This window comes from Eucyclogobius newberryi, unplaced genomic scaffold (assembly GCF_026437365.1).
Source record: "Eucyclogobius newberryi isolate DKJ021-1_F unplaced genomic scaffold, fEucNew1.0.hap1 SCAF_19, whole genome shotgun sequence".
Classification (NCBI taxonomy): Eukaryota; Metazoa; Chordata; class Actinopteri; order Gobiiformes; family Gobiidae; genus Eucyclogobius; species Eucyclogobius newberryi.
This window is the reverse complement of record NW_027315823.1, coordinates 31,442,410-31,470,284: the sequence shown is the minus strand read 5'-3', so window position 1 is coordinate 31,470,284 and position 27,875 is coordinate 31,442,410. Positions and strand designations below refer to the sequence as shown.

Below are 27,875 nucleotides of genomic sequence, written 5' to 3'. Positions count from 1 at the left end.
AGCAGACATGCTGCGTTAATTGCGAACATTTATTTTGATCCAATCTGCAATATTGGAACTGTTGTCAAAATCAATGTGTAAAATGAGTGATAAATTAGACTCCTAACTGTTTTGGTGCAGGGCTGAGCCAAACAAATCAACTGTAAACTCAGTCAACATCTGCCAAAACCGTAGATAAACAAAGACTAGACTTCATTTATCTTTTCCGTTTTAGAGTTTTACGTCAGAATTATGGAACTGTTGGCTGACTTTAACATAACTTTTAACATTGTTGGTCAAAAGTGCTGTAAAGACCAATCATCAAAGGATCATATCATCGATATTAGAGTTTAGTAGTGGTTTTAGTGGTTTGCACAGGCCTCAAGGCCTGAGGGACACAGCTATTCACTCTTACTTAAACATATACTTATTATTTTCTCTGCACAATAGTGAAGAGTGCCATCTAGATTTTAAGTCTAAATACGTCAAGCTGTCAGTAGTAGTGAATAATTCAAAAAATTCTCCTCAAAATAAGTATAGCACTAAAATTAGATATTGTAACATTCCCAAATAAGAAGTATAAAAATATGAGAAAGAATGAAACTGGCTCTAAATTAAAGTCTCGTATCACCAAAGAACCATTGATCTCTGGAGCTTAAGAGCCAGTAGCCTTGAATGGCAGTCAGACGCAGCTTTAAAATGAGGAATCCAGTGGTCTCTTATAGGTTTCCGTCGGTTACATGTCAGTCTAATGAATCTGAGCGGAGGGAAATGCACATGAAAGCCGGGGCTGTACCGGCTGAATGTGGCACACTCAGATACGTGTCACATAATCTGCTTAGGTGCAGGAGGTGTCAGGATTAGCACCTGTGCATGACATACTGCGCGTTGGGAGGCTATCGCTAACATTAGCACGTGCCGCTGCAGCTCTGCCAGATCTGTCTCACTGTGAAGGGATGCGGGGTTCAAAGGTCATATGCCAATGTCAATCAACTGTCTGCCTGAGTGTAACACAACAGAGTACAGTTACAACCTCCTGACTTCATGCAAAACATCCACATTAATACATTTTATTTATTTTTTAGATGTTTTAATGATTTTATAATGAGAGATTAGACTCAAACATGTTCAGATTTAGCTCTGCTGATAGTGTTTCATTGTGTTCAGAATGTACTGCTAGTAATCCAGACAATAGCAAAGTGTGTACTCATTTGTCTGTTTCTATCTTCTCATGATAAAACAGATTAGATGTGGTTTAGTAGTCTCCTAAATGCTCGTAGTATCTTAAGCTCTTTATGTTTTGGCTGGTGGCTTCGTTCACCGCTCTTAAAAAAATAAATCCAAAACTAAAATCATTCCTGGGCGGAGTACAAAGTGACTTGCTGCCGTTAATCAGTGGTACTGATACCATGGATAATCCCTAAGATTATTTCAAAGCAAGTTTGTACAAAGACAGATGAATCCACCCTCGACTTCAGAGCAGCAAACCGCGGGGATGCCATATGCGGTTAAAAATACCTTCACCGTCTGTCCAGGAATTAGAGCAACAAATCTTCACTAAACAAGGTGATGACAAATGCATAACAGTTATTTTAGTTTAGATTGTCAGAGCATTTTGCACATGGCGAACATAATTAAATCCACGCTTGAGTAGACGGGATGTCAGGATTAGGGCTTGGCGATCATACATTTACACTATATAATGACAATGCAAAAGAAAGGTGTTAAAACATAATAGGTTTAATAATAGACGCATAGGAAATGTCTGTGAAATTAACCCAAAAATTGCAGAAGGTCTCATTAGAGCCATATTTGAAAGACCTTTTTGCACTTTTATTTCTAATCAGCGCTTTATGAGGCATTTTCCCACTATAAACGAGAGCTAAAATTTAAATATTGGGTATATATTCAAAACAACATGCGCATTCTTATCTAAATTTTGATATACTACCCAACTTTAGTCGAGATATTCGGGTTGATCAATTAACGTGATTATTCAGGTCACAATATAATCATTAGAAAAAACAATTGTGATCATTTTAGAAGCAAAAATGACTATTAAATTCAGTACATTCTACATTTCATAAAGCTGGTCGCATACAAGACCGCACAATAGCTACGTTTTGGACAAAGTGAATAATAGGGATTCATTACGTCATTATTTTGGGTCATGGTGTTGATACATAACTGTGCATAATCGTAATAATTGAATTGAATGTCTCCTCTCACAATAACCATAACGCTCAAATCTGTCCATGTTTATTCTTTATAATGCACTTTATGTAATCGTCAGCCTCCAGGGGACATTTCAGTGACGTTAAATTACATGTTTCCTATATTTATCCAGCACTCCAGAAAAGACTGAGGGATTTGAGTAGCAGCTGTATGGCCTCAGATGCCAATGTTTTTAACCCTAAACATGTTCTTTGGCCTCACTGCATCATATTTACACTCGACATTGGCTTCGGCATCATTAATCAGTGAAATGTAAAGCCTGTATTAACTTTTTCTTCTTTTATTTCAATAGATAAATCATTAAGACCTTTCCTTTAGCATAGATGACTAGTTTCTTATCGTCTTTTCAATACAGCGGGCGATCGTCACGTCTCTGTTAATTGACGCAAATCAAATCTTTTATGTCCGAACCCACATCAACGCGTCGATCACGTCTCCTGCCAACCTTCTCCTCGCACTTTGCTCGTTTTAATTGGCTCATTGTCTGGGTCAGGAATAGGAATCTTTTCAGAGGCTCACAGTGCGGGCTCGACGGCGCATTAATCACCCTCCCGTGCAGCACCTCCTCGTTCTGCAGAGAAATGACCGGTGGATCTGAATGTACTCACTTTCCAGCGGCGTAGACCTCGGCCGTGTCAAACAGATTGATGCCGTTTTCGTAGGCCAGAGTCATCAGCTGCTCCGCCATCTGTTGAGAACGAAGGGGCAGAAACGCATGACTAAAGCGTCGCTAATGTCTGAGGGTGATAGGCTACGATACAATATCCAAAATATATTCTGATCTCGTGGCCTTGTTTGGTCAATATTGACTCCGACAAACATATTATTTTAGTCACAGAAGTGGACAGGGGGAAGGAGGAAAGGGGCACGAGCTGTAATATTTTGTTGGACTGCCTTTAGCTTTGATTACAGCACACATTCGCTGTTTCAATAAGCTTCTGCCATATTAAAAGATTTATTCACATCCAGTGTTGCATTATTTTTCACACTGATCTTGTATTGATGATGTGAGAGAGTGACCACTGCACAAAGTCTCAGATTTGTAGTACATTAGTTTCTACTTCTCTTTAGATGTTTTCTCTGCTTGATGCCAATAATTTGACCCTTCGACATCTTTTCCATGACCACGGGATTTGTCTTTCACATGGTCGTTTCAGAAATGTGAAGCTTCTCGCAGCATCAGTTGAGTTGAAATACTCTGTTGCAGCTGAAAGATCACCACATGCAGCAGTTCTCCAGTAGGAGGCTCGTACCTACTGTATTTGCCTAATTAAATCAAAGTGGCGACTTTTTTTTTTTGTTTTGGCCAGCAGTGTATTTGAATAAAGTTTTAATCCACTTCAATATTATTAAATGTTCTTGTTGTTGTTGTTCTTGGTGGGTGGGGTGTCCTTGCCCCAAGTGGAGGAGTTCAAGTATCTCGTGGTCTTGTTCACGAGTGAGGGAAGGATGGAGCGTGAGATCGACAGGCGGATCGGTGCAGCGGCTGCAGTGATGCAGTCGCTGCATCGGACCGTTGCGGTGAAGAGGGAGCTGAGCCGAAAGGCAAAGCTCTCTATTTACCGGTCGGTCTACGTTCCTACCCTCACCTATGGTCATGAGCTTTGGGTAGTGACCGAAAGAACAAGATCGCGGATACAAGCGGTCGAAATGAGTTTCCTCCGCCGTGTGGCTGGGCGCTCCCTTAGAGATAAGGTGAGGAGCTCGGCCACACGGGGGGAGCTCGGAGTAGAGCCGCTGCTCCTCCACGTCGAGAGGAGCCAGCTGAGGTGGCTCGGGCATCTGTTTCGGATGCCTCCTGGGCGCCTCCCTCGGGAGGTGTTTCAGGCATGTCCCACCGGGAAGAGGCCCCGGGGAAGACCCAGGACACGCTGGAGAGACTATGTCTCTCGGCTGGCCTGGGAACGCCTCGGGATCCCCCCGGAGGAGTTAGAGGAAGTGTCTGGGGAGAAGGAAGTCTGGGAGTCCCTGCTCAGACTGCTGCCCCCGCGACCCGGCCCCGGATAAAGCGGCAGAAGATGGATGGATGGATGGTTCTTGTTAACGACTGTACGATGTGATCTGTAACACGTCTCGAAAGTAAACACACTGAGCAATTTCAAAACAGATATGATGTCAGGGTAAGATTTCCATTTTCCCACAAGTTTGACTCGTGTTAAAAAGACATCCATCCATTCTCACCTCGTCCGTTATCTGTCCTCCGAATGTGACCCATGTTCCTGTGAATGGAAAAAGAAGAGGCTCAAAATGTGCATGTGTGGTCTCAGCCGTGATCACTGATACTACACACTGTACACCGGAGCGGCGGGGTTAAATATAACACTTTTCATACTCCAGACGAGCATGTGTAAAGACGTATGTGTCTCTGAAGGAAGTGACAGGCCACGAGGGAAGACATGTGTTTCAAGGCTTGGTCCAGTTTGGCCCAAGTTCAAAACAAATGATCACCAGCGCACGATAAAGCGGCCAATATCGTCAGAGAAACAGTTTGAGTGATGAATAGCTAGAGATTTTTTTCCACCCGCTGATACAATATAACATTTTTAATCTTATCTCAACAACCGGTATTGGCCTATGTCAACTTTCTAATTTACTAAGAGTTTAATAAACCCCTCTTTTGGTTTTAGGAATAAAAAAAGTTTGACTTTTTCTTTATTAGAAAAGTGAATAATGACATGAGCATAACACAGGATAAGTCAGTCATGCACCCATAGATGATCATTTCAGTTTTCTTGGTAGTGTCCTGTCATGTTGTATCTGTTGTCTATTTTGATTTTCATTTAATGGTGTGCAATTACACTTTTTTTCTAAATGAACGTGTAATGTATTTAGGAAGAAATTTAGCAATTGCTACTACTGCTATTGCTGCTGGCACATTGATTAATATGCACAGTCCTAATTAAAAAAAGGGCATTGGCCATTCTTGCTTGCATATGCCCTGTCAGATGGTGCAGATTGGCAGCCTTGCTTCCATCAGTCTGCCCCAGGGCAGCAGGGTATCTTACCACCACCAAGTGCGGAGTGAATGAATAATGCAATGTGAAGACTCTTTGAGCGTCTTGAAAAGCGCTTTAAAAGTGATATGCATTTTGTTATTATTAAATAAATAAGTAAATAAAAATGTGATTTAGATAATTTAATAATTTAGATTTAGTTCTAAGATTTATAAACTTGAGTGGTTTTGATAATGTACATAAAAAGAAAGCCGCAGTCTTTGAGTGTGTCTCATGGAAGCAGAGGTCTGTGCGGTTATCATCTCATCAGTCGTCCATTAGACAGTCTCTTACCTAATCCCAGGCAGGACACCCTCAGGCCCGACTTTCCAAGGTTTCTGTCAAATAAGAGAGTTATATTAATATTAATGCAGCACTGAGATGGCACTGATGTGTGGCATTTTACACTTCACTGGGGCATCAGCACAAGAGCGGCCCCCGCCTGATGAAATAGCAGTGTCATACACGTCTACAGTTTGTCTAACCCAGTGCCAAAAACACATTCATATAAAAGACATGGCAATTCATTTCAGTAGTTCAGCAGAATCACTAATTATCAGACTACACAGTAAGTAAGTCACTTGTAGGCATTTATGTGGTGAGAAAGAATGAGGATTATGTTCTTCTATCATGAGCAAACAGTTGGGCTTATTTAAATAATCTCAATTAATCGAGATTATTCAGGTCATAATACAATTGTATGAACTGAAACATTATAATTGTGATTTTTAGAAGCATTGTCATTAAGAAAGAGTTTGATTTGATAAAGTTAGTCACAAACTTGAAGAATAGAAATGTGTTGGACAATGGGAATGAGAGATTTGGTTTGGTTTGGTCCTGTTGTAGTCCTGGTTTGGTCCTGTTGTAGTCTTGGTTTGGTCCTGTTGTAGTCTTGGTTTGGTCCTGTTGTAGTCTTGGTTTGGTCCTGTTGTAGTCTTGGTTTGGTCCTGTTGTAGTCTTGGTTTGGTCCTGTTGTAGTCTTGGTTTGGTCCTGTTGTAGTCCTGGTTTGGTCCTGTTGTAGTCCTGGTTTGGTCCTGTTGTAGTCCTGGTTTGGTCCTGTTGTAGTCTTGGTTTGGTCCTGTTGTAGTCTTGGTTTGGTCCTGTTGTAGTCTTGGTTTGGTCCTGTTGTAGTCTTGGTTTGGTCCTGTTGTAGTCTTGGTTTGGTCCTGTTGTAGTCTTGGTTTGGTCCTGTTGTAGTCCTGGTTTGGTCCTGTTGTAGTCCTGGTTTGGTCCTGTTGTAGTCCTGGTTTGGTCCTGTTGTAGTCTTGGTTTGGTCCTGTTGTAGTCCTGGTTTGGTCCTGTTGTAGTCCTGGTTTGGTCCTGTTGTAGTCTTGGTTTGGTCCTGTTGTAGTCCTGGTTTGGTCCTGTTGTAGTCCTGGTTTGGTCCTGTTGTAGTCTTGGTTTGGTCCTGTTGTAGTCCTGGTTTGGTCCTGTTGTAGTCCTGGTTTGGTCCTGTTGTAGTCTTGGTTTGGTCCTGTTGTAGTCCTGGTTTGGTCCTGTTGTAGTCCTGGTTTGGTCCTGTTGTAGTCCTGGTTTGGTCCTGTTGTAGTCTTGGTTTGGTCCTGTTGTAGTCTTGGTTTGGTCCTGTTGTAGTCTTGGTTTGGTCCTGTTGTAGTCTTGGTTTGGTCCTGTTGTAGTCTTGGTTTGGTCCTGTTGTAGTCTTGGTTTGGTCCTGTTGTAGTCCTGGTTTGGTCCTGTTGTAGTCCTGGTTTGGTCCTGTTGTAGTCTTGGTTTGGTCCTGTTGTAGTCCTGGTTTGGTCCTGTTGTAGTCTTGGTTTGGTCCTGTTGTAGTCCTGGTTTGGTCCTGTTGTAGTCCTGGTTTGGTCCTGTTGTAGTCTTGGTTTGGTCCTGTTGTAGTCCTGGTTTGGTCCTGTTGTAGTCTTGGTTTGGTCCTGTTGTAGTCTTGGTTTGGTCCTGTTGTAGTCCTGGTTTGGTCCTGTTGTAGTCCTGGTTTGGTCCTGTTGTAGTCTTGGTTTGGTCCTGTTGTAGTCTTGGTTTGGTCCTGTTGTAGTCCTGGTTTGGTCCTGTTGTAGTCCTGGTTTGGTCCTGTTGTAGTCCTGGTTTGGTCCTGTTGTAGTCCTGGTTTGGTCCTGTTGTAGTCCTGGTTTGGTCCTGTTGTAGTCTTGGTTTGGTCCTGTTGTAGTCTTGGTTTGGTCCTGTTGTAGTCCTGGTTTGGTCCTGTTGTAGTCCTGGTTTGGTCCTGTTGTAGTCTTGGTTTGGTCCTGTTGTAGTCTTGGTTTGGTCCTGTTGTAGTCCTGGTTTGGTCCTGTTGTAGTCCTGGTTTGGTCCTGTTGTAGTCCTGGTTTGGTCCTGTTGTAGTCCTGGTTTGGTCCTGTTGTAGTCCTGGTTTGGTCCTGTTGTAGTCTTGGTTTGGTCCTGTTGTAGTCCTGGTTTGGTCCTGTTGTAGTCCTGGTTTGGTCCTGTTGTAGTCCTGGTTTGGTCCTGTTGTAGTCTTGGTTTGGTCCTGTTGTAGTCCTGGTTTGGTCCTGTTGTAGTCCTGGTTTGGTCCTGTTGTAGTCCTGGTTTGGTCCTGTTGTAGTCTTGGTTTGGTCCTGTTGTAGTCCTGGTTTGGTCCTGTTGTAGTCTTGGTTTGGTCCTGTTGTAGTCTTGGTTTGGTCCTGTTGTAGTCTTGGTTTGGTCCTGTTGTAGTCTTGGTTTGGTCCTGTTGTAGTCTTGGTTTGGTCCTGTTGTAGTCTTGGTTTGGTCCTGTTGTAGTCTTGGTTTGGTCCTGTTGTAGTCTTGGTTTGGTCCTGTTGTAGTCTTGGTTTGGTCCTGTTGTAGTCCTGGTTTGGTCCTGTTGTAGTCTTGGTTTGGTCCTGTTGTAGTCTTGGTTTGGTCCTGTTGTAGTCCTGGTTTGGTCCTGTTGTAGTCTTGGTTAGTAGTTTAGTGTTTTGTCCCAATGTGAACACAGTCATCTACTGTCCTTTCATTGCTTTTGCTTGTAAAAGGTAAAAGAATAAAAGAGGTGCAGACTTGTCTAAAGTCTGCACCTCTTGTGATTAAAGGTCGTCAGTGCGATTCCTGCATTGATCCGCTCATATTTGTGTGATTGGCCTTACTTGACTCTTGACTGTAGCAGTTTTGTAATAGTGAGCATCTGCCATAACTCAATTTGTCGATTTTTTTGCTGTAAAATATTATCTGTAAATAAATGTATCAAATTTTCCATTTGAACTGAACTACTGAAACAATTTGAACATCTGATAGGTTCAAGAACGGGCATTTGACACGGATAAGATTAAAGATGCCTGGAATTAATTATAAACTAAATCTCCATGGACACAAGGAGATGGCGCCACAAGGCAGGGTTACAGGTCAGATCTGTGGTGAGGAAACACCACTCACAGTAGAATTCACGCTTAAATGCTGAATAGATGAGTTTATATTTATGCCAAACCGTGTAGAACATCGCAGGCGCAACATAAATCTCCATGGAAATAAGCAAGTGCACTTTTAATATCGATTTTCCAGAACAATTACTATTAAATGCAGAAGATTAAATACAGTATACTTAATCTCCTTGCAAGGACAATGTTTATTTGAATAAAAGCGGGCAGTTAAATATGAAGAAAGAGGATGAAAGAAGTGTGTGAGTGTGCAAAGATGTGTGAATGGAGGCGTGCTCCTTAAATCGTCCCATTGCGAGAGCATCGAGAGCACCGGGATCCTTCAGCCCCGACTCAAATCCCTCATACCAAACCTCACACAGGAAAAACTTATACTCACAACGACGTTAATCGCAAAGCTGAAGTTTCTGAGGCTCTTCACTGACAAACACAACTTTCAGACAGGTTTTTTTTGGTCAAAGCATTTCAAGTTTGAGTCATTTGCAGTCTGTATCACTCAAAGTGCAGGCAACACCTACATCTTTCCCACAATAACAATATTAAAGTAGTGCAATGATCCTCAAATCCTAACGTCATCTTTTAGCAACGTACAAAATTGCACTCAAATTAATTCAATCAGTAACTCAATTCAAACAAGGGGTTTTTGAACTAATTATGATGATTATGTCAGTCCTTCAGAAATCTGCTTCAATTGTCAATGTCATTGTTGAGGTTCAACCAAGTGGTTCAACTATCGTTCCAAACGTGAATGGACTGTATAAATCAAACCTTAATGAATTAATAAATAGACAATATAATGCTCTATCACAGGTCTGAGCGAGTTCAGTTTATGGGTCTTTGCTTCGTCAAACAAACTGTAAAGATCCAAAATCAAAACATTTGCCATATATTATTGTTATAGTAAATATATTCCTGAACATATTGCATGGAACACTTGATAATAGGCAGACTAAGTTAGTTCAACAAAATAATAAAGTGTACCTCTTCTTGACCTACTTACGGACATGTGATAACAATGTAAAAAGATAAAAGCAACTTTGCACCAAAGATGATGTAACATGTGCAGGAGTGAGTGAGCGTGTGGGAGTAAATCCAACATATTTTTTTAAGAATGTTGGTATAGAAACTGGAAATACAGAGCAGTGGGCTCGGGTCAAAGAAGTTGCACTGGACTTGAGAATACGTGTGTGCTTTGGGATTATGGGGGATGTGTGTTAAGATGCAACATGTAAAATTACTGTAGTGAAGAAGAAAACAATACTTCTTGGAAGGTGGTTCAAATATAGAACAAATATGGTGTTACTACTGCACAAAGTGGGTAGAATATATTGCTCATTGATTATATGGTTGGAGGAGTGATTCCCATGTGATTGTATCCATGGGCAAGACAACCCGCTTTGCCTGCAGAATTTGTGGCACTAATGTATGATTGTGCTTGAAAGGCCAATGGCATGTTCCGGCTGTCATACCTGAGTCAGTCTGCCACAGGGCAGAAGCAATAGCAATAGTGGGGACTAAAATCTACCTTTAATAATGACAGATGTTGTGTTTTACTAGTGATTTATTTTGGAGTAATATGACTTTCCAATTTACAATAAAACACTTTAATTTGGCAAAAGCATTTAGATTTACATAAGCAACAAAACAAATAATTCAACACAAAAATCTTGATAACTAAACACTTTTTTCCCATTATCCTGAATTTATTTTCTACAAATAGCAGCTCATAAAGATTTGCATTGGTCAGTGAGGTCTGTAATGTGATTTTATGCAGGTGCTGAGTCATGTCTAATCCAGAGAAACCCAGGACGTCCCAATGATCCACAAGGTCGACATGGGCCCTTGAGCAAACCTCAAGAGCCTCGTTCAATTAACTGCGCCTTATAATTACGACAGTAAATAGCCCTCAGGGCATTAACGCTATGAAAAACACAAATGACCAAAGGAGGCTTAATGAGTCACGTGTTCTCAATGACAAACATAATGAAAGTTCAACTTTGGCTGCATGTCGTAATGCAAATGTACCCAGAATGTACCCAAATACAACTACAGTGTGACAGTTACACTGTAGTTGCATTTATTCTGGGTACATTTGCAACTGTATCTTAGAATTATCGAAGTTAGTTCAGATTTGTAAAGCTGTTACCAAAATCAGTTCACTCTATTTGTGTGCCAATTATACTCTAGTGTTGCAAGCTGGATCATCTTTAATAGTTATGTATAATTAGGGATTACACAATTAATGAATATGCCTATTACTCTTGCATGGATCATATAGAAATACATTGAACTGAACATTACATGGCAAAATCTTGAATGTAAAATGATTTAAACTGGCAGTGCCAGAATGACAATTTTGCATTCTTTATCAGTATTTTATTTCCTTTGGCCCAAACCTTATACTTAGATAGAATTAGACTTTATTTTATTCATCAGGTGTGGTTTATGTCCTTATTGCCAGACTAAAACTTGAATAGCATTCCACATATTTCATTTTTGTAGTAAATAGTTGCTGATTGAAGTGTATAATCAGCTTTTTGTGTCAAGCCTTGTACAACTCAATGATTCAGCATAGCTGTGTTAAGTAACAGAGAAATATTATGTGAGTGGAGCGCGTTCTGCACAATAAACCTGTCTAATTAGATGAACCACGAGCGACTGTACAGCGTGCCTCCAGCATTTCACTATTTTCATCAGCCAGTGTCAAGGGATTATCAGATACTTGGCCCAGAGTTGCATAAGCCTCAACTGTATGAGCACAAGCAATGGAAGGACACATTAGCTATTCTTTCAAATCTATATTGTTACGTATTGTATGGACTTGATATCCTGATCTAAAAACAATACAAAAAGACAACAACAAAAAAACAACTAGCATATCCAATTACAAAAGTCGTGACTATTCAAATTTAGGTCAGGACGTAGAACTTCAGACACACTTCCACAAACACGCTAATGAATGGTCACCTTTTTTCCTAAATATGAATACACTGATTCATTACTTTACACAGCTTGGTACTGATTAAGTTAACCAATTTATTCATATTTGATTTCTGGTGCTTGATGAAATAAAACCAATTCACCCTGGAGAGACAAAGAGACCACGAGAATGGACTGTTTAGCAAGCTTTATTCGTGAGTTATTTGGCGCTCAGACCCCGGCGGAAGACGTTGCGATCATGGGCACTCCATGATCTATTTGTATTAGGTGTCTCCCCCCGGAGCCTGGAGACTGGTGGTGGTAGATGTGAAGAGAAGGTAGAGGATGAGGGGAATGCAGAGGAGGAGCAGGGGAGGTGGTGGGTCGCAGTACGGTTTGAGCGGTCGAGCCATCTGCCTGAGGGCTTAAATGCGACCGCCTGGGCAGGGGAGGAGTCACTGAGAGCGTTGATTGGGGATGAGGAGCAGGTGCGAGGGCCATGGTGCAGACGCCCCCTGACCTTTCACCCTCCTTCTTGGCCGGGAAAAACTGCATAACCTTTTTGGGATAAGCGCAGAAACCTGGGAGAGTCCATGGTGAAGGAGGGATCTGACTCTCTCAGACGGACAGGCGGGCGCCCGCTTGAGTGCGATGATGGCGCTGGGGAGAGGGGTCCTTCCATGGTGGCTTTGACGTAGATGGGTGGAGTTGGTCCGCTATGGTTTGTCGCTAGCATTTACAATGATTTCGGTACTAATCGCCACAGCAGCGAGTGTGAGCAGCACATCTGAGCAGCGCGCGTGAGCAGCGAGCGTGAGCAGGGCGAATTTGAGACAATACAGATCAGTTTAAAGAACTGAAAATGATTAAGTATTATACTAATGGAGCCAACATATGAACGGGACCAGCCTTTAGAAGGCACACATTCTCTTTACAAACACTGTAGGGTCTAGACGCAGTCAGTAGTAGCTGGACTAATACCTTGGAACTCTCACTTATTGCACTTAAAAATCACTTTCCAAGGCTTTCTTTGACCATTTCAACCCTTAATTGCTCTGTGCCCTTGCCCATGCTCCTCATGCTCCTCATGCTGTAGATTCCTCTGTCAGCGCGTAGTTCTCTTCGATATTTAGTGCATTGTAACCTGCCGTCACGTCGGCCTGGGTGAGCAAGGTCATGTTTCCAATAATGTAAGAGACATAGCCACACACACAAAGCAACGACTGAACCGGACACTCCGGATGACCCCATCACATGTCCGCTTTGAAAGACTAGCCAACCTTCATGTCAAGGTTTAGCAAACATCCGCAGGCTTATTATACGGATGGGACTTGATTGGAGGTGACTGAGAGTCTCTCTGGGTGTCTTGTTAAAATAGGAAGCCCACATTGCAATATCGTGGCGGCATTGAAATGAAAAGAGCTGCAAATCCCTGTCAATCCTTCAGAGCATAGGTGAAGTTTATACTGAAGCCATGGACTGGGCAAATGGAGAGCAATATGTCTTCTTTAGTTTCCTTTCACACAGGACACAACACCAAAGGTCACAGTGCAAATGAAAAAAGGATTATTGGTGTCGTAGAGTGACGACAGTAACAGTGCAAAGAATGTGCAGACTCTGGCATCGCTTCATAAACCCTGTACAGTGCGATAAAGGTAAAAAAATCAAAACACTGTTATTACGTTTTGCCAGGAATGTTCCACAGCATGGCATTCAACTTAATGGAGACAAGCATGTGACACGACAAGGCCAAGTTACAGGTTAGCTTTGTGGAAAAGTGACCTGCTCACATAAGAATACAGGAATGTTGTTTTTTTTGCAATAAAAACAGCTATTTAATCAGTGCAAGATGTGGTAAAGCAATGACATCGCTATGGAGACAGGCAATAAAGAATAATAATACATAAAAGTGTAAAAGTAATCTTTGTTAGACATTACATTCTAATAAAAGCAATGCAAATATATATAACCCGTTGTTTTGTTTTTTAGCGATAATAATACACCAATATTGCTTCTCCTCGAAAAGCTGGGCAAACAACTAATAATAGACCAAAGGTTGTCATATTGCTCTATAAACGACAACCTCCATTGGGCAGGAATGGGGCCCTTTCCAATAAATGGAGTGAGTACTACTGTGTGCCTCATACTACAGCGAGTGCAAGAAAATAATTACCAAGAGAGATGGAGGAGATGGAGGAGATGGAGGAGATGGAGGAGATGGCCAGGAGATGGAGGAGATGGAGGAGATGGCCAGGAGAAATCACTCTTTTCAAAATGGTCAGTGCAAGAGCTACAAAGGATATCAGTAAAACTAAAAATCATGGTTGCATTATCTCCAACTATTCCATCTTCAGCAAGGATAATTGTTTTTCTTCATAACTTCAATTAATAAGCTTGGTTAAAAGCCTGAACTATGTCAAAACAAATTTACAGGGGGAAAAAACACATTTCGAAAGACAACTCCCGGGTGAATTAGTTCAAATTTGGTGGTGCATTCGGTCTACTGCACATTTCATTTAAACGTGGTCTCAATAGGGTCTCAAGAATCCTGGTTGGACATTCTGCCAAAAAGCCATTTCCCATTTTGGATACTCTGCAACCTTTTGATTCTAAGTTCAAAAGGCCTGGCTTCATAAAGATGTGGTGAAACTCTGTGTGCTGCCGACTAAAGCATTTAATCCACACAAAAATGGAAAGAAAGCAGCTGAACTAAGGAAAAAATATGTACAAATCATTACTCAGATATTAAGACTTATATCGAAACTAGATGCTCATTTGACAAGTATCGATGCAGGAGGAAACGTATGCAAACACCTTTCCTGAAACGTTTTAGAAAGTTCTTGATATATAATTAGAAACTTAAAGATGAAATGGTGGTGAGCGACAGAGCGAGGTATTGAAATTGTCACCGAGCTTTGAACCAGTCCCTCATTGTCAGAGTTCGAAATGTTTGCAGTTTTTAATTCTTGTAAACACTGTGTGACTAGACCAGAAACCATTCATTAAAACTACACAAGTCTATACCAAATATAAGCAGGACAATGAAGTAACTGAAGTGATGTTTACTGCAGCTTCAACATACCAACCAAGACCACCACGGATCATCTTTACCAAAAGTGTGGAGAGCGCAATTATTAGGGTTACATATTAAACAAGATGCCCTACCTGATGCGACTTCGCAACATCTCTTTCTGACAAGGGATTATCCCAATTTGTACTCTGGCGTGTGACCCACAAAACACTACCACAAACCAGTTGCGTATTGGCAACGAGACGGTGCCAAAGGTTATTTATATTCCGTAAAGAGTCCATGTCTCTCTGGAGTCGTGTCACAATACTCACATTTGAATTTGATTCCAATACAAAAAAGGCTTGAAGCTCATTACATTACAACGTCATAATATCTAAGCCTCGGGGGCAATGTCAACACATTAATTTGACTCAAATTACGGGCTACAATGAAAAGCTTCTGTTTATCTGTTGTCAATTTGCAATACCGTAGCCTAGATTTGATGCAATGTTCCAACGTGATGAAAATGTAAGAAGAAATCTAGATAAACATATGTAAATGATATTGATAGACATTGAAAACAATGAAAAGTTGTTAAGTCGGATATGTTTTCTTGAATATATTATTAACACATAAGGCTCTTTCCACAACAGCACCGGGCTAGCTCAGTGTTAGCGTCAGTGCTTCCTGTCTAATTCAAGCTCTAGTCACCTTGTTCCAAAAGCCCGTCTGGCACCTCCACCCGACTTATGTTTGGAATAAATTCATTCATTCAAGTTCAGTCCTATATATTTACAATAAAAAGGATCATGCTAAAAGGACACTGCAGTCACGACGGGTCCATTCCTCAAAACGTAATGAAACAAACTGTTATCAGCGGAGAGCCAGACCTCATTCCTCGACTTAAACCTTGCTGCTGTCCAGTTTCAGAGCAGGCGTGCGGAGGGGGGCTCGTGTTTTTTGGGAGCGGGCGAACCGGAGCGGCAACAGCCAAGTTAAAGACGGCTGATGAGACACGAGACATGGCGACGAATGAGCCAACAAGGGCAGCCAGCTGTAAAGAAGAACGTGTTGAAAGATATGATCACCGAGTGCAACTATTTATACCCCCTCAGAGCTGGGGCCCCTGGGCTGTGTTGACTGGCTTTTCCGAGGGGTTTCTGTGTCGACTCGAGCACATGGAAGCAAGGTGGGACATTGCAAAACATTTAAAAATGATTTGCAACATTCAGGTTCGCAAATAGAACATCACTATAGATGTCTTCTTCTCTGGCTATTGCCCACAAACCTGTCGCCATTAAATTAAATTATAATAAGGTTAAGCTGAAGTTTGTTGCTCTCTGTGGGGAAATGTGTCCTCTGCTTTTGACCCGTCTTTCAGTTCTGGAGGGACATCACAGCGACCTCCAGATCTCGGTTGGAATAATACGACGTCCACAATAGGATCTACATCTGGTATATTACCCAACTCCAGTCAGTAACAAGAACTTAGACTCAAACAATGAGGACTGAGCCGTAACTCTGACTACAACTCTGCTTGTGTGTTTTTTTATGTTTTTATTCATTCAGAGAGAGGAACGTTCACGGTCTTTGTTCTCTGCATCCTACAGACCTCCATCTTCATAATGCTCTATTCACTTGGCTCTGAAGACTGATTTTATCACATAAAAAGTCTTTTCACATAAAGTTCAGGAGAGATTCGAGTGGGCAACATGTGACTGACGGTAAATGGATTTTTCTTACTTGACAGCGTTCTGTCAAGGTTAGCAAAGGGAGTGCGCAAAATAACAAGAAATATAAAGTATTTGAAAAGGTTTCAGTTTTCTCTGTAAAGTGGATTTTCAAATGCAAGCTTTGTGTCAATAACTATCTAAACATGTAATGAACTAACGCTGCTTTACAAACTATTTGTGGCTGAATTTATAGAATTTAAAGAATATCAAATGATTTATAACTAACATTCAACTAAAACATGAACCAAAAGCCATTGTCTTTTGAGAGGTACAACCATTTTGGATCTATGGACAATAAAACGCATCACCAAAACATTCAGACATTGATTTGTTAGTATCGGTATAAGTGGTACAATGGGCCATTTTCGATTTTACAATGATTGTGTATGGGCTTTTTAAAACATTTTTTTATTTGCAACAACCTAACAAACGTATTTGCAACATCGAGGTTCTGAAAAACACTTTGAATTGCAGAGTATGAATTGTGCTCTACAAATTGCCTTCCACGCCATTCACAGATTGTTCAGCCGGTGCCTTTGAAATCAAACTGGACTTGACAGGTAAAGAACGTGCAAATGCCACTCCAACACACTGCAACACAACTGCACCAACGTATTGCAATTTCTAACAACTTGTCCTTCCTTCCAGAGACATTTGACAGTAGTCTGAGAACATATGAAAATACATCAGATTTGGAATAACAGGCAGGCTCTTTCTCACTTCACCCGGAGCCATAGCTATTACAGCCAGTTCTGCAGCAGTTCAAGAAGCTGTCAGTGACGTCCTTTTTATTTTTTTTTATTTTTTATAGAACATAAACAGATTGTCAGCTCGAGGCCACATTTGTATTTTTTCAGCGCCTGGCATTTCAGATGTGCTTGTCTGTGAAAAATCTCAAAGGGCTCAAAGGAATGGAAATGTTTCATTTAAATGTTAAAGCGATGAATTGGCATAATCTACTCGAGAAACTGAGAGCCAGATCCTATAAATGTCACGCTGAATCCAACAAAACGATGTATTAACTAACGCATCTAAAAGAAAAGGGAGTTGTTTTGTGGTATTTGAAGATGACATTCTGAAACAGCCAATGTCACGTGAAAACCCTGTGCGTGTCAACTATGTTCAAAGACTACAGTAGAGTGTTGCGTGCCAGCGTGTGCAGTATTTGGGTTTCGAGTAACTTCACTTGACAATTGCATCTTCTATTTGAAAATAAACACAACCTATAAACTATATAAAAAAAAAAAAAAGAAATAACAATCAATAAATAAGGGTAAAATCCACCTAGAGACAGAGGATTAGCTGTAGACCTGTCGATGAAAAAGCCCCAAGCTCATCTAAGATTTGAAACTACACGATTTGATTAAAATAGGCAACAATTAATTGCATAACCTTATACAAACCAGCCTTTACTTCCTTGTTATAGCTGCCTATATCTTCTACTTCATGTGTGAATGCTTAACCCACTGCGGAGCCTTTGCTTTACCCCCCCAAAAAAAGTTGTTTTGTGTCTTTTGTGTGATTAGCAGGCAAGCATGTCACAACCAAAGATATAGCCCTCCTTTGTATACACCTTATGTAAAAGTAGATGTTTTTCTTGCTACTTTTCGCTTTCGATAGCAAGGACATCACACAGGTGTAGCTAACGCTCTGCCAGGTTCATCCACAGCTCCGTTGGATCTTCGCACGTCGAACCGACACCCGCTACGCCCCGTCAGGAGTAAAACTAGGCGCAGAGTTCTCGGCTTCTGGCTGGCAGCGCCATTGTCAAAAAAATAACAACAAAAAGATTTAAAAACGTGTGGTGCACATCTTATTGTTGAGGGTTTCTTGAAGAACGATGGAGCGGGACTATTTGGTTACAGAAATGCAAGCGTAAGCACATGGCTCCGACTTGGATGCTAAAAGATGTGGGCGCGGGATTTGGGGCGGTGTGAGGTGTGGGTGCATGCTGGGACATTTTCCTACACACTACAGTGCTCTTCAACATGAGCCAGATTTCCACAGGCTCTCTTAAAGCTACAGCAGAACATGTTATTCCTCTGCTACAGCCCAGCTACACTTGTTAATATCATGTTAAATCATTATTATACTTTTACATTTCTGTGGGTGATAAACGAAGACATTCAAATGGTTTTCTTAGAGCCTTTTACGTTTTAATTCGTCACTCACAGGTGGAGAATGACCAATTAAGCAGCAACGTAAAAGTAGAATGGACATAAATATATTTGATCAGAAAATAGTGTTAAACCAAAAAAAACAACAACAATCTATCCAAATTGACAGATCATTGGATTGTCAGGTCACTATTCAATTCAAACAGTATGAAACAGTGAATGTGTAACTTGGATCAGCCACCAAAATAAAAGAATCCATCACTAAATGTTGCTTTTAAACGGTTCATGTTTTGAATGTATGTCAATGCAACAGAGAGGATAGTTTTGCATATAAAACTATAGCACCTTTACACCCCGGAATTGTCCACCTTAGTCATTCTTTCAGGAATATATTCACTCTCCAAGCATTGTCAGGTCATAATGTCATTAAAACAAATGTTCAAAATTACAATTATGTTGAGAGGAAACATTACAACTTAATGATTACTCACAATAACTGACAGTCGAATCCTTAGTTTTCTATTTATTCTCATTTCTGATCAGCATTAATGAACAGCAAGATGAAAGCAATTTACATTAGACTAACGTTTTTGGAAGAAAGATTGCATTTACATAACCTTTTTTGGTTTTGCTACAAACATTTTCACAGTTATAATTGTTTTAGTACTTATGATCATTTTTGGGACCTGAATAAACCTGCTTATTGCCCATTAATCTGATCAATATTGGCATCACAATTACACAGTTTGCCGTACAACAGGACAAAACAATGACTAAGAGGTGAACAACATGTACATGATGTAAACAAATGAATAAAACAATGCACCGATGCACAATAGGCAAGAAAATGTACACTGTCCCTTTAAATATGAATCATAGTCAGGCTTCGTGAGCAGTTCCTTTACACTTTGGCCACTGTTGTGTAAATACCAAGCCGAGCCAGGACGATATAACCACTTGGTCCCGTCTTAAAGATGAACAGAACATGTGCCATCTGTTCGCTCGGGGCGTGAGAGCGGAAACTGTCAAGCTCGTGCTACATGTATCCACGCCGTTTCTCCTCCTGATGTTCTGGTGGAGCCACGCTGCTGGTGGTATTATGATGTCAAAGATGGCGGCTGCTCTTTCTCTGTTATGTACTGATAATTTGAGGTGGTAGTTTCCAGAGGAGGGCATGGGCCGTGGAGCTGTAATCATCAAACAAAAACACAGAAAATGATCCTTGATGGTTTTTTGTAAGAGATTGATTCTACAAATAATATAATCCATGATAATAATGCTGTATTTGACTGAGCTGATGACAATTGTGCCTGTGTGTTTGAGTGATGTTTACCATATTTTACCATTTAATTTGTGCAGACAGAGAATACATGTTCTGCCATTATCGGTAAAGGAGATATATTATGCAAATTTAACTTATTTAAATGTTAATGGGTTCTTTTCCCTGGTCATAAATGTTTGAGTCATCCTGTATTGTTCTATTGTTCCGCTCTGAACATTTCGGTTTTCTCTGTTAGTTGTTGCTGTTCCATTTTTAATCAAAATTCAAAAAGAATACCTGGCACAAAACATCTTCACATTGTCCTAGATGTGAACTCAGGCATAATGTGTTCCAATTGGTCCAGAGTCTGTCAAATTTGTCCAATTCCAAGTTAACTGCACTTTTCACATGTCAATTATTATTTGTGTCTAGTCTAAAAACATCATAAATCAAAGTATGCTTCTGGTTATTATGGGACATGTCATTATGAAGAGGGGGACACGTTCTTGAACAAGAAGTTTTTATAATTAGATCGTTTTGTGATTTATTTTGCGGTTTACAGCGAATAAAATGTAAAATCATGCATGTCAAAACATCAAAAACTACTATAAAATTAAGGTGGAGGCAGGTCAGAATGATAAACTATAGGCTTTTTATAATATTGTGTTTTTTGCATGTGAACTAATGGGATGTTGACCGAAACACCAGACATCTGTTCTCTCTTTTCCTTCCATGCAGTGTTTAATTAGTGTCTCATATCATCCCCTCACTCGCCATGTTATTCTCCTGAACACTCTTGAAATAACTTAGATTTATTGGATTGGATTTTGGATTGGATTCAACTTTATTGTCATTGCACAGAGTACAGGTACTGCCGGAGAAGACGGTGCTTTACACACCAAGGAGTAGAAAGAAAGTGTTTCTATGTGAAGATGCACACATTAACTGCGTTTTGACCCAAAATGTGCCTTTTATCGAAATTTGTATAAGAAAAGCAAATAACAAATGCAAACTTAGTTCAGTTTCCATCCAAATGTTCGAGCGCATATGCGAGTATTTGTTACCTGGTTACGGGAGCCGCCTGCCAGTTCTGCATCTCCTGTTCTCCACCAATCCTGCAGAGGGCGCACTGTGCACAGTCTGCTTGGTTTGGCTTGGCTAGAGACGCATTTCTGTTATTTTGCTGTTCTACTTTTTCAAGCTACTTTGTCATGTCCAAAATCTAGCAGGTCGTTAACACTTTAATAATGCTAGAAGACATGTTAAGGGTTAAGGGACATGTTCAGACATCACTGGGTGAGTTATGGTAAGATGTTTTGCGTTTAGCATGAGCTGCAGCCCTTGTGCGGCGCAGCAATGTTAGCTTTGCTTTTCTGAAGAATGTGTGGCAAACAACCTGCCTCATTGAATATCGTGGATTATGTGGATTATTTTGGCTTCGTTCATCACCAGTGTCCGCTCCGGTGCGTCTGGTTTCTGGTTGAGTTTTAATATTCGCTTTAACTGGACATAAAAAACAAAATCCGCCTCAAGCGAGCGCACAAACTTTTACGCAAATTAAGGGTTCGAAATGCCATATTCGGCGTTTCCACGTCGCGTTACTTCTGCCATACTTCAAAATGCTCATTAAAAATAATGGGGTTGAAACGCTGTTATTGTTAGATGGCAGCTTTTGAAATGGAAGTTTGCTATTCATGTTTTCAAGCTCTGCTAAGGTTGTAAAGCAAGAAAAAAAAAATCAATATCAAGATGCTAATTATAACTTGAACAAGATCAAAACTAGATACACTTTTGAGGCATCAACAATAAAAATAAATCATAAATTATTACAATATGTAATTTTTCATGATCACTTTTAGAATGGTCTTGATCTAATTCAGAGCTGGTATGAGAGAACATTTTTATATTTGCCGGAATATATTATTATGATATATAAAACATATGAGTACACAAATTGCCTTGTTCATCATTTTGGAATCAAACTCTGTATTCAGCCTTTTCCATTGTTACATACAAAGAAAAGCAACTATTTTAGACAATGACTTTTGCTTTTCCGCACGTGTCCTTCCAGTCGTAGGTTATGTAACGGCCAAAGCCATGACTGACAGGAAGTGTAGTACAAACAGTCTGAAGCAGTGTGCCCCGTCAGCACCATGCTTTGTCATGTGTGGTATTATGAATATTTAACCTCCATTTGTTTTAATGAGACAGATGGTGAGCGCAGAGAGGGCTCAATCTGGATTCTTATTGGTTTTTACTGTCTTTTTGCAGATTAAACTCTGTAGAAATTGGAAAATACAGTAAAAAAGAAAGTATAATTTAGAACGGCACCAAAAGCAATCATTCCATTCCTGATTCTTGACAAACCTTCCGTGCAATTTTGAAACCAAATGTTATCACACAACAAGCTAGCAACAAAATAAGACACTGAACAAATGTCGGCAAAAACATAATGATAAAGATCGATTTGATTGAAGGGTGGGGCTAAGATGTTGACCAAATCAGTGCAAATAGTACAGGAAATGAAAGACCTCTGCAACTAATTCAACTGTCCATTTAATTGTGACGTTACACCCAACAATTACAAAATATCAATGTCAAATACGACTCTTCCTTTCTCAAACTTTGTTCTCATTTTATGTACACTGTGCACTCAAAAACAAAGAATAATTGTGAAAACAAGAAAAGAAAAATCCGAATCACTCCAGCTTTTCATTTTGCCTGCATGGTTCTTTCTTCAGGGCACACGTGGCTATAAAGATACCTCGCATCTTCTTCCTCACGTGTGCCCTGAAGAAAGAACCATGCAGCAAAACGTAAAGCAAATCCTGCTCAATGAAGGACTTTTAAAATAGTGCTTTGGATTTGTCTTTGATTGACCCACTCAAGCACTCATCTTTGCAACCAATTTGAATCATTGTTATTTCAAACATGATATAATAAATCAAGATCATATATATTTTTTTCCACTATTGATCAGCCCAGAACTATGAAACTGTTTAAATTTGACAAGGAAAAATCTAAACTTTTCTCTCATTGTCGGCCAATCACAGTCTACACTTCTTGCCTCTCTAATCGTTCATGTAAACATACTTTCTCCGGACTGTTTAACTATGCTAATTCATTTTGTGTTGCTTATCCTCCACCGCAGCAGCAGAAACCGCCAGCCTCCTCAACCTCTCCTCATCACCAGTCCAGTGGAATATTGATTACTTTGCTCTTTGATTTGTTCTCGTATGAAATGTGCGCTACATATAAATTCTGAGAGAAACACCACGGTTACTTATTTGTGTGATTAACTATAAAGACAAGCAACATCTGTCTCGCTCTTTCTAATGCCTCAGCTTCTTTGTCATGAGCTCGAAAAACATTTCAGAAACAAGGAAGCAGACAAAAGCACCAAAAGTAATTGTTATTCATCCTGATAGCGTCGCCTTGAAGTGATTCGCTTCAGATAAATAGTCTAGTTACCTTCAGTGCCTTTTCAGAACTCCGAAGACATTTGTTCAGCTTACTTTGTCCCACCGCCCTCTGGCTGAATCAGGCTCAGATTTGAAGATTTCTGTCACAGATTTCCACGGACGCTGCAGTAAATGTTACAAAGTGCAGCGCAGGACACAAGGAAAAAGGCTACGATAAGACAAAAAAAATTCTCCCGAAGCAAAAATTTTCTCTGGGCGCCACCGCAACACGCTCAGTTAGTGGACCAAGCATAAAAACAGCCGTCCATCAGAAAGGTGATACAAGCAAAGCGCCACTGCAGTTCTGCACAACGCTGCACAATGTAGTGTAGTAGTCTTCTCAATGCCTACGCAGTGTCCGAAATGTATTCAAGGGTTCAATACTGAGGGAAAGGCTCCATACTCGAGTTAGTATCGATGAGTGCTCTGGGTAACGATTCTTCTGACAACCGTAATGGCAGAGCATGTAGAGAATTAAAGTGTGAATTGTAATACATTAATTCCCGGCTTTGAATACTTATAGAATGTTGGTTTAAGTAGAAAAAAAGAAAAAAAAAAAGAAAAGAAAAAGAAAGAAATGAAAATGAACCCACTAGATCCCACTAACGCAAATGTATGTGTAATAATGTGTAAATCAATAATCTTCATTTACTATTGTTTTAGTCTTAGTTTATCCATATAAATATTGTATATAACAAAAATTCACAAAAGTCCCAAAGTTTTCATATGATTAAACGGTATCAGTAAAAATATATAAAAACATATATATTTATGAAAAATGCTTGTGTGCCCAATATGTCACACTAGATTTACTTTATCATTAAGGTGATTTGATTTCATAAAGCTGGTCACATGGAAAGGCTGTCTATTCAAATATATGAATGAGAGATTTAAGGATTTCCCTGTTGTTCGGTTCAATGGTCGTGAATTGTAAAATTGTGTTGTTTCTTCCCTCAATAACCGTATCACTAAAATCTTGTGAAATCCCTATTACTCGCATGGTTTCCTCACATTATACCACTTTACACAAGACCAACTTCCACATCTCATTTGTTACTAAGCGTCGATTAACCTCAAAATGAGCCCCGAGTTCCTACCTGTCGACTTCTATGGACACTTTCTCATCCGCCGCGCGATTACTTTGCATAATCAAGAGCCATTTTGCGTGTGTCATTAATTCAACCCTGACTGAGGCCCATTTAATCATTCCTTGGAGGAGAAGAGCAATTTCCCAGCCTCCATTTTCACCAGTCATGTCATGCTAACCCAGTGTCATCTGCCTGAAGAGCGCGGCTATAGGCATTTCCACTAAAGACGCTATTTGTCCCTTTAAACGACCTTCACTTTGATGCCTTCCATGGACTATTGACTGGCTTAACCTGCATTTTCGGATAGACTCTGGCGATCTTCTTTCAAGCTCACGTCTGCCGTTCAAACGCATAGTGAGGGTTATATGCAAATGAAGTCAATCTCCCTTCCTCTCGTCTTTCCCTGTGAGGATAATCGCAGAAAGTTTTTGCAGACTGGATACGGGCTTCTTACGGGGGAATAATTATGAAACCACTTCAGATGTCAATGGTTAAATGAGTAAGTGATTTTAACAGAGGAAATAAATCCCTCGCTCGAGGATGAGAGAAAAGGAGAACCGCGAGGCAAACTTAAAAGGAGTATTAGACACATGAGCGCACATCACTGCAGCCTATACAGTAGCTTCTCCTCACGGGCACGCACCGAACCCCAGACACTAACCCTTCTCCGGCTGTGTGCCTCCTTCAGCTCTCTGCTCAATAAAACGCAAGCACAAAGTAATACGACCATAGAAAATACCTCCAGGGCTCCTAGCGTTGTCCCGATACCATCATTTCCAACTCAATTTTGACAACGAACACTTCTTTTAGACAATAGAACATCATTTCTAAGATATAATATGGTTTTATCTTGCTTCTTTTACCATGTGGTCTTTACTGTTCTTCACATTCTGTCCTCTCAATCATTAATATTTGTTCAAGTGAGTGTCTATTTGCTATACTGGTTGGTAAGAATTAGGGATGTTACAATAACCGTAATATCGTATCGTCAAATGTCTCACAATAATCATGTCACAATACATCAAATGAAAAGCTCTTTTGTCTACATTCATTGTTTTGTAAAAAGCATCAGCTAAAATGACACATAATGAACTACATTGACCATGATCCTTTGCAACAGTTCAGCGCAGACAATGAAATAAAGGTTTTGGAATATGACTGTGATGATTTGCACAAAAGCTTCTCAATTCTCCACTATTTTGCGCTAAATATCGTACCGTGAAACTATATTGAGATAATATCGTACAGCTCTTGTAGGAATGGGACAATATCTCACGCCGCAAGATCTCACAAGATAGAATTGACACAGACAAGATGTGGAAAATAATCTTGAGAAATGATTTTCCCTGTGCGTTTCCATGTTACCATGTAAAAAAGGGTTAATGCTGGCGGGTTACACTTTTGACAGTTATAACCGTGTAACAATTAATTCAATGTGGCTTGTGCTGTTTTACAATCCAAATACAGCTTGACTTATTGATTAGGTGAATAAATATTTCAAGACTTTGCAAGACTGCCAAGATGTTAATTCATAGAAACGTATCTGTAGGAACTGGGACAAAATGCCTTGTACTTTTGAATAATGAATTAGGTAAGAATTGGATAAATCACAAACCTTTTTGATCAAATCTGACATTTTTGTTATTTCAGTTAAAGAAAATTATTGTTTGATGTCACATAATGTAAAATATACTGTCGTTAGTGAATTCATTTGTGAACTAACTACAGTCTATTTTTAAAACAATGACCAACTTATGCTTAAAGATTTATGACAAAATGTGGGTATTCTGCGCTTCTTTAAATGTGCACAGTCCTTCTAATGATCGCTACAATGTGAGAGGAACTACAGTATTACGTAAAAAATACATTTGATTTGTCAGCAGAGTCTGCAGAGCTTTCCTCTTGACTGCACATGTATGTATGCGGTGTACTTTTAGCCATGCATTTCCTTCAGTTTACATCACATAATCCTCGTGGGGAGTAAGTTTGGACTTGGCAGCACAGAAAAGAACACAAACAGCCGCTGGGCCTCCAAATGATTTTACTCATTCAATATCATTAGCTTCAATAATGACAGAGACACAGCTCTTAGCAATGCAAATGAACGCAACGAGGCTTCAGAATGGAGTTGTGCATTTAGGCAAATGAAAAGCTAGAATTAAGCTGTAATTATAGATATTGTCTCGTTTTAAGGCCCGAAACCACACGGAAGCGTTTTGGCAGTTTGGTAATAGCAAAAGTTTGGATGCAGTTCATTATAGGCAGTAAATGATGAAGCTTACAATTGGTGACTCAAGGATAGAAGTGAATGAGGACAAAAACATGCAATATAGTTTTTCATAACTACGTTCAATATAAAGGTGAGGCTTCCATTTCAATGGCCTTTTCCCAAATTACTTTAAAAAATAAAATTATGGTCAAAACACATACTTTGAGGACGTACAGTACAACTACAGAAGGTGGCGGTAAATGCACATTTTCAGGCTGCCAACCACCATAAAACAACAACAACAACAACAACAAATCCCTTTGCCTGGTAAAAATAAGCCAGTTGTCGGTTAGGGCTGCGACTTATTTGTTTATTTCGATCACATATATATTGCAAAGACATTAACAGTGATGTGCAGAAAGAGGTGAAGGCCGTTTGCCTGACCCGCCAGCCCCGCCCACATTCTGTTCAAATGCGTAAGGGTCTGGAATCGGAGTCAGAGCCAATGAAATCGTCGGTCATCCATTTACCGACCAATCCCAGGCGGAGGTTTTAACGCGTCACACTGAGATACGGAAGTAGCTCTTCACCCCCGTTCCAAAACATTCAAGATGGCGGACCCGGCTCGTGACCCGGCTCGTGACCCAGCTCGTGACCCGGCTCGTGACCAGGCTCGTGACCCGGCTCGTGACCGAGTCTTTACTTCTGCTCTCGCTTCGGTTTGAACGATCAGGAAAGTCCGCTCTACTCGCCGTGATGAACGTGCGTTAGATGCGGTTATACGAAGGGCGTCATCGCGATTCAGGCAACATTTTCTGCATTCAGGACGGATAACGCGGCACACGCCTTGTTAACATGGGCTACGTAATATCCGGTTAAGCGTGTCGCGTTTTTTGTGTCACTTCTGGGTTTACGTGATTGGTTCTGTCTCTGCTCTAAACTGCGCCCTAGAAATTGAACCGCAGCGGTCGAGCCCCAGACCCACACACAGTTTTGATAAGTAGTTTGCCAAAATGTGTTGGCAATGGCTGGTCAGGCAAGTAGGCTGTAGCTTTTGCTTATTAAGTGTGAAACCATTTGTAATTCACAAAAAGCAGAAGGAAATTGTACAATAACAGATGCAAAAGTACATTATTGTCATAAGCTAAGACTCAGATTCATGTGTCTGCTGAAAGTTCCTCATTGAAACTTATTTTTAAACGATTATTTTACTAGTCAAACGATAATTACTATTGTACATTGAGTTTAAAATGCATTTAAACCATATTTCGGTAAATATGCTGACTAAATGCTTCTACATGAACAATATCTACAGAGTAAGTGCTTTAGTGATATTGAAGCTGATTCTTTTGAGATTTTAATTTAAAACATTTGTTTCTTTGTGATAAACACAAAGATAGATAACAAACAAACAAACAAGGATTAAAATATTCAGTGATTATTTTAGCAGTCGATTAGTCACGCTGATTCCAGTTAATTGTTGCAACCTTATAAGTTTAAGCATTGAAGTAAAACCGTGATA

At 40.2% G+C, this 27,875-nt stretch overlaps 1 protein-coding gene across 5 annotated transcripts in view; it reads right to left on the bottom strand.

The window, feature by feature from the left end:
- Window positions 1-27,875, bottom strand: part of kcnab2a (potassium voltage-gated channel subfamily A regulatory beta subunit 2a) — a 145,529-nt gene that overhangs the window by 22,448 nt on the left and 95,206 nt on the right. For all 5 annotated transcript variants that reach the window (XM_072452658.1, XM_072452660.1, XM_072452659.1 and 2 more), the window contains 3 exons: window positions 5,502-5,545; window positions 4,396-4,433; window positions 2,823-2,902 (listed from right to left, as the gene is read on the bottom strand). In XM_072452658.1, coding sequence (XP_072308759.1) covers window positions 2,823-2,902; window positions 4,396-4,433; window positions 5,502-5,545 — 162 coding nt within the window. The remainder of the gene's footprint in view (window positions 1-2,822; window positions 2,903-4,395; window positions 4,434-5,501; window positions 5,546-27,875) is intronic.